Consider the following 6,815-nt stretch of genomic DNA (forward strand, 5'->3'; position numbering starts at 1 on the left):
TCCCATCTTTACTCCATAATCACTTCCATAGAGTTTTTTCGTCTAAAGCTAACTTTTTAGATAACCAGAATTTAGCCGCCATCAGTCGTAGACTAAACACAACCATTTATCCAAGAGGTTACCTTGGTGTGTTAGTTTCAAGGACCATTGAGAAAATGTTGACTTACATCAATCTGATATATAATCAGTGTTAATACTGAAAAGGGAGAATTTGTTTTAAATTAAATTATATCTTTCTCGAAACAGATCTCAATATCTCATTTGCGTCTCCTTAAATCACGTCATGTGACTTGGAGTAGATAGTGTGATTCTGTTTGAACGGGAAGGCATAAGGACCTGAGGTAATGATAATACCTGATGATGAGATGGATCTAAGCTTATGATGATGATAAAAATTAAATGTAATCAGTGGATACTTATTGTACACCATTATGTTCCACAATGACCATGCATTTTGTAAGTGCAGATATGCTCCCTCTCTTCATTGTCGTCTCTTCCCAAGCTCCCATCACAGCAAAAATAAAGGGGTTGGATCTCCGAATATTATTCTATTTAAATCATCCTACCGGGGTAGGAAACACATTTTAGGATAAATATTTCAAAATTCTAGATATATATTTATGGCTCAAGTGGCATGGATCAAAATAGTGAATAAACAAAGCTGTCATGAACCTGGGAGTTTTTCAAGTATCTTGCTTTTTTTTACTCTAGTGGCTCTTGACACCCTTGAAATGCCAAAAAAGCGTCAGCTACTAATTGACTGTTATGGTATCATGATGTGCCGATGGCATAATGGCACATTTTCTTAATGATTAGATGTGTTAATAATTGCCCAAAAGCTCAAATGAATGACCTTCACTCTGATTCAAATAGGGACACATGAGAGGGCCGGATATTAGGACCTGAAAACATCAGACAATTTTTATTAAACCATATATAAGATAAAGATATATAATTATACATTTTAACTTGGAAAATTAATATCTTCCTCAAATTATATCTAAAAAATAGATGACATGTATTTTCTGACTCAGAAAAAATTAGAATATGATATAATAAAATTATTTAGAAAACTAATAAATCTATAAAAAATGATATTCTGTTAGAGAAGGTTCTATCATCGTGGGACGGATACAAACCATATAAATTTAGTTTAACGAAAATACAAATATCTAAATGTCAGATATTTACCTAATAGTTTAGGTGTTATCAATAACATTGATAAATAACAAAAGACCCCTTTTGACCAAAACTGATAGAATGACACTTATTAAAAACATTTTAAGGAATTAGGAACCTGATGTAGTGATCAAATGTATGCATGTACAGTCCCAAGTCCACGAGGCTTCAAGTAGCTGACCTACTGAACTTACTGATTATGTTTCAACCTCAGTCTCCTCTCATAGAAACAATGAAAGATCACGCCAAGGATCCAACCCACTCACTTCTTGAGTTTGTTTCTTCCTGAAGTTCTTTTTATTATAAAATTATTATGAATCTACTTTTAGGCGTCGATTATTGTCATTATTATGAGTCAAAAATATTTTGTATGGACTCACTTTAATAGCGTGATACGTTGTTTAGGGAAAACAAGGGATCGAACCTCACTATGGGATCTGGGATAGGAGAAAAGCTATTATAAAATGAGAACTAAGATGATGGAAGACGAGGAGGTGCAGAATGGTTAGAGTCAAACATAGGGGTGCTGATTAAGGATGAGAGAGATAGAAAGGATAATCAAATGATACAGTTGGGAGAGCCAAAATGTGGTGTATTGCAATTTTGATGATTTACGGAATAATATTAGGATCTACTTCGGGATTAACTGCTGTCCCAACTGCCTATATATTCTGTATAGGCCAGGCATTTGACTCAACACATGATAATTAATCAGAATTACTAAGGATTTTTACTCCAACCTTGTATTTTAAATCAAGAACTCACCAGAACTAACGTCAAAACTATAAATGCTTTGAGGCGAGCTTATTTCTTTCAGTCAGCAACCCATTTCGGGGGTTAGCTCCAAAAGTGAGGAATACGAAATTAAAGAAGGCTTATAAACATATGAGTTACTTTACCCAAACTGATGTTTTGTCTCCACTAAATTAGGCGCTCTTTATGCTGACTTTCTTTAAGAAAACATAACTTCTCAATAGCAAGGTCTTCAGAAAGTTGGCCACGGGATAACTTCCTTCCTTGGCCAGTTAAATCTTGGCATCAGCTCTTGTGTACGCATATCTCATTCCTTGGCCCATCAGGCCGTAGTATATCTTATTCCATGGCATCATTACTTGATGTGCATTCATTAAAACTTTAAATATTACTAGAGACCAACAGCCTTACTTCATTCAAACCAGATGGATTAGTAAAAATGCATTTATAACGCAAGTAAAGTCACCTGTTTACGGAAAGGGTCGATGCTCACGATGGATAAGAAATTATCAAAATATAGGATAAGAATTTTGTATAATTAATAGTCTTATTCACACGTAATGCTGTGACAATGAAAATTTTATTTATCAACTATGTGTTACCAACTTCCCAGTGAAATTAGTTTACTATAGGTCCATATGGCAATGAGCTGGTGCACACTATAAAGGCACAATATAAACAGATTAATGAGCTGGACACAGGGTCTCCAGAGGTCCAGTAATGGAAGTACGTGCACTGATAGAATCAATAATAAAGGCAATGATTTGATCTCACTTAATGAATCAATTGCCTATCGTTAGTCTCTCCCTTTTCTATTATAAACTAACTTCATTTATCTTCCAAATTTGTATTATTAAGAAATTTTATATTCTTCATGTGGTTCTGCTGACTAGCCATGCTTGACTGCATTGAGGTCATACATGACCTATATGATAATTTTCTTGAAGGACTTTACGTATCCTCAGTAAGGTAAAGAAAAATTGATATTATAAATTTCGCTTAAATAATCCTTGGTCCTTTGAGCGTATGAGATATATCTAATGAACGTGATATTCTGGGTGCAGCTATAAGCCTCTAATGTCGTACATGTCAGGACTTGCAACTCTCGGTAACTCTTCCCTTCTCTCAGTTGATTACCCACTACTCTGCAGAAACCCAGGAAGACAAATATAAGCAGAACGATTACCACGAATACATTTTCTCCTTGTCTTTCCCTCTCTCCCTTCATTTCTCCTTCTCACCCCCCTTTCTTCCAACATCTATCTCTCCTTCTCTCTTCTTCTGTCCCTCCGTCTCTACTTTATGTATTTACCTCTCTCCTCCCTCTTTGTCTGGATGCCCTCTCTCTCTCTCTCTCTCCTTCTCCCACTAGCGAGGAACGAATAAAGACGATGTGCTTCGCAAGCTACATGTCTTCTTGGTAAGAGAAGGCTTCAGAAAAAAATCAATGAAATGAATAAATATGTACGAATAAATATACACGATGAATCTATACAATGAATTCGGTGAAGCCTGATTCGGCTGAGAAAGAATTGAGAGAATTTAAAGAACTAACGTCATATACATTTCAACAATTTAAAGAATGAGGTCTTTGACGCCCGTAGTTGAATCTGGCGTCTTCAGGACGTGCAGGTGGACGGGACGACCGCTCCGTATTTGAATCTGGCGTCTTCAGGACGTGCAGGTGGACGGGACGACCGCTCCGTATTTGGTAAATTCGACATTGCGGCAGAAGCTCTTGGCCGCCGCTCCGCTCTTCGTGACTAGGTTGACGTTTTGCACCGTAATCCCTTTACAGGGGATGCTGCGGCTGCAGTCGAAGTCAATGGCAACTGGGGTGTCGCTTGTTCCTTTGATGTTCTGGTAGGTCACCCCACTCACGGCGACGGCGGAGTTCTATGAAGAGATGACAAGTATAAGTACAGGAGAGAGATACATAAAGAAATGGCTACTAAGGTGTCGCACCTGTTGGCCGCAGGGTTTCTTGGAGTCGCAATAGTTCTGGTCGATAATTATGGGGTTCTTCACGTTATCCATCACGATGTTCCGGAAAATGATGTTTTTGGCATACCCCTTTCCACCCTGAAACCCAAGCAAACGACTGAGCCTGCGATGAGGATATGGCCTCACAATCTAAAATACGATGCCCGGCGCCGTATCCTCGTTACCTGCCACGTCTTGATGCGCACTCCGTTGCTCGACCCCTCCAAGCGCGCCGTGTCGACTAAGACATCGGACACGGTATGCTCCGCGCCGTTCATGCCCAGGCTCCCAATGCTATCCGCCCGGAAAGGAAGAATAATGTGAGGGCAATGAAAACGAAGTGCAGTTTAGTAGAAAGAAAATGCTAGCTACGCCGACCAATTCGCACCTGATGCCGTGGCCCGGACCGCAGACGATATTTGTAGCCGTGACAAAGCGCGAGCCGCTGACGATGGATACGCAGTCGTCGCCTGTCCTGATGACGCAGTTGCTGATCTTGACGTCGGTGCTGCCGGAGATGTGAATACCATCGGTGTTCGGACTCTCGTCGGGGGCGGAGATGGTAAGCCCGGAGATGCGGACGCCGGCGCACTTGGAGAATGTGACGTGCATCTGCTGGCTGTTCCTGAACTTGAGGTTGCTCACGCTCAGGCGGTCGCAAGCTCGGAACGTCAAAGCCTGAGAGGTTTGAAGAGCGAGCCGGTAAGCCTGAGGAAATGAATAATCTAATACGGAATTTATTAACGTACCGTCGGAGCACTCGTGCACGGCTGCATTAGACACGTTCGTTGGGGAAGGTCGAGGGGACATGCGTAGAAAACGATAGGTCAATGACTGAGGTGGTGAGCTGGGGGTCCCGCTCGACGACCGACATAGACTAAGGATGGCTCCTACCTGCTTGGAGTCGACTTTGCAGGAAAGCTTCCACCACACCTGGCCGTTTCCGTCGACGGTTCCGCCGCCCTGTACGCTGAGACCCGCCACTTTGTCGAACAGCATCCACAGCCGGCGGTCTGCACCGTTCCAGTCCGACATTGTAGTGGAGGCGAGAATTGTTCCCTCGATCTGTCCGCCACAAAAGTTCAACCATGAAAACATCGCACTAGAAATCATCATACGACTTTTTTCCGTCGTGACAATATTTCGTTTTACGGAGGAACAGTCGTCTCACCGTCACGGAGATAAAAGACTTGCAGGGACCGGAGAAGACGATGGGTTTTAGCCGGTAAGTCTTTCCCAGTGGCACGCGCATATTAACTGGGGCGGAAGAAGCGCAAGCGGCGTTCCAGGCGGCGACAAAAGCCTGTGGACAAATGAACTGCTTAGAACGAGAGGATACCGGCAAAATGTACGAAATATAAAACTATGAATGAATGGACCTACTACCTTGGTGTCATCCGTCGACCCGTCGCCGCGGGCGCCAAAGTCGTCGACCTTTATCAACCTGGTTGGCATGCTCTGAATGGATCTTCTCCAAGTGCTACCAGAATAGACAGTGAAGTTGTAATCCATTTTGTCTTGCGACAGGCCGCGACCAAGCCGCAGCATAAAGGCTAGGACGAGAAGAGTCGCGTACATCGTCTAAATGTGAGAAGGGTTGACAAAGATGAAGGATACGAAAGAGAAGACGGAGAGAATGAGAAAGGCTAATCCGTCCGTAGGTTACCGTTGATAATCACGGACGGCCCTGAGCAGGATTTTATAGAGGGGGGAAGAGAAACTGTGTTTTGGATAAGAGAGTGGAGACGGAAGGGAACAGAAGGAAGATCTGCTTTCCAACGTCGCCGCATCTGCGCCCTGGTTCGTCTTTTTTTCTTCCTTACGCTCTGAGGTTACTCACAAATACGCGTTTATAGTCGACGACCATCGCTTTCGTGTGATTAGAGATTTGACTGGAGTCAACAACGAGAATAACCGGCGACCGAACTAATCGTTTGTGTTTCATGCATGACATGCTCATTGCTCACCCAGCGGGACTCTTTTCCGATTCCCATCAAAACCTTCTCTGTCCACGCGTCGGAAAGAAGAACGTTTTCGAAAGATTAACTTTTTGAAGATGTATCTGACTCATCTACGCCGAGTTCTTGGGTAAGCACGTGACGCGTGGCAGCGCGTTCTACTGATTCGAGATTAGGGTTCTCCGGATTAGCTGCGCTACGGGTGATCCGTTGTAGCTCGCCGCAGAAATCTACTGTGCTTTTGTCCATTTCGGCGGTAGTTCGTTGCCGCAAGCCGTATAACATTTAATAATTATTAAATGGAGTAGTTTAAGACAATTCATTGTAATATTTCTACGTTCACAAATATGAAAAGAAAAGAATACCGCATGTTCATTCGTTCTACTATGATAACAAAAGAAGCGTTGAACAAAATTATTTATCGAAAACGTGAAAGGAAGAGGAAATATATATAGACTACTCTATTTGACATTTAGAGCGCTGGGGTTGATGATTTATCTCTACCCGAACATGCGAATGATAAACTTCTTTCATTCTCAATGATTGGTGACGGATTTTCGGTTCCGGAGCAATTCAAGAATAGGATTCTTCTGAGTAAATTCAATAATAGGGTAAATAACTCTCTCTTTTATGTCAGGTTTAACACTATAACACTTGTCATGAACGCATGTTTAAATGAGTATTTAGTTGAGCTTTATTACATGTTTTGGGTTATTTACAGGTGAGCCTTATCTTACGTAACGTAATTTAGATGTTGTTATTGTTCATACTTTAGCTTTACGCCATATGATAGATTCCTCAATTTTCTTAAATTCTTAAGTTGAGCAATCGATCATGGCTTAATGTTAAAAAGTTGATACAGTAGATACTCATATCTCCGTTAGTTTCAAGTTTTGCCTTTTGTCAGAGTTCATAATTTTGAAAATAAAGGGAACTCCTTTC

The 6,815-nt window shown here is 41.5% G+C and overlaps 1 protein-coding gene across 1 annotated transcript; it reads right to left on the reverse strand.

The window, feature by feature from the left end:
* Positions 1–3,364: 3,364 nt before the first annotated feature.
* On the reverse strand, positions 3,365–5,567 carry LOC144715558 (polygalacturonase-like). Its single transcript, XM_078590494.1, has 8 exons — positions 5,302–5,567; positions 5,087–5,218; positions 4,810–4,980; positions 4,665–4,685; positions 4,304–4,593; positions 4,101–4,209; positions 3,898–4,014; positions 3,365–3,828 (listed from the first exon to the last, which is right to left on the reverse strand). Exons 1-8 carry the CDS (start codon positions 5,491–5,493, stop codon positions 3,604–3,606), a joined length of 1,257 nt encoding a protein of 418 aa, XP_078446620.1. The 5' UTR covers positions 5,494–5,567; the 3' UTR covers positions 3,365–3,603.
* Positions 5,568–6,815: the final 1,248 nt, after the last annotated feature.

Source organism: Wolffia australiana, chromosome 2 (genome assembly GCF_029677425.1).
Source record: "Wolffia australiana isolate 7733 chromosome 2, ASM2967742v1".
Classification (NCBI taxonomy): domain Eukaryota; kingdom Viridiplantae; phylum Streptophyta; class Magnoliopsida; order Alismatales; family Araceae; genus Wolffia; species Wolffia australiana.

Excerpts from the sequence above, each read along its gene's own strand:
- LOC144715558 (XM_078590494.1), bottom strand. The coding sequence starts at position 5,493 with ATGTACGCGACTCTTCTCGTCCTAGCCTTTATGCTGCGGCTTGGTCGC. Across the intron at positions 4,210-4,303 it reads GGTCCGGGCCACGGCATCAG|CATTGGGAGCCTGGGCATGA; the intron begins GTGCGAATTGGT and ends CCGGGCGGATAG. Across the intron at positions 3,829-3,897 it reads AGAAACCCTGCGGCCAACAG|AACTCCGCCGTCGCCGTGAG; the intron begins GTGCGACACCTT and ends ATCTCTTCATAG.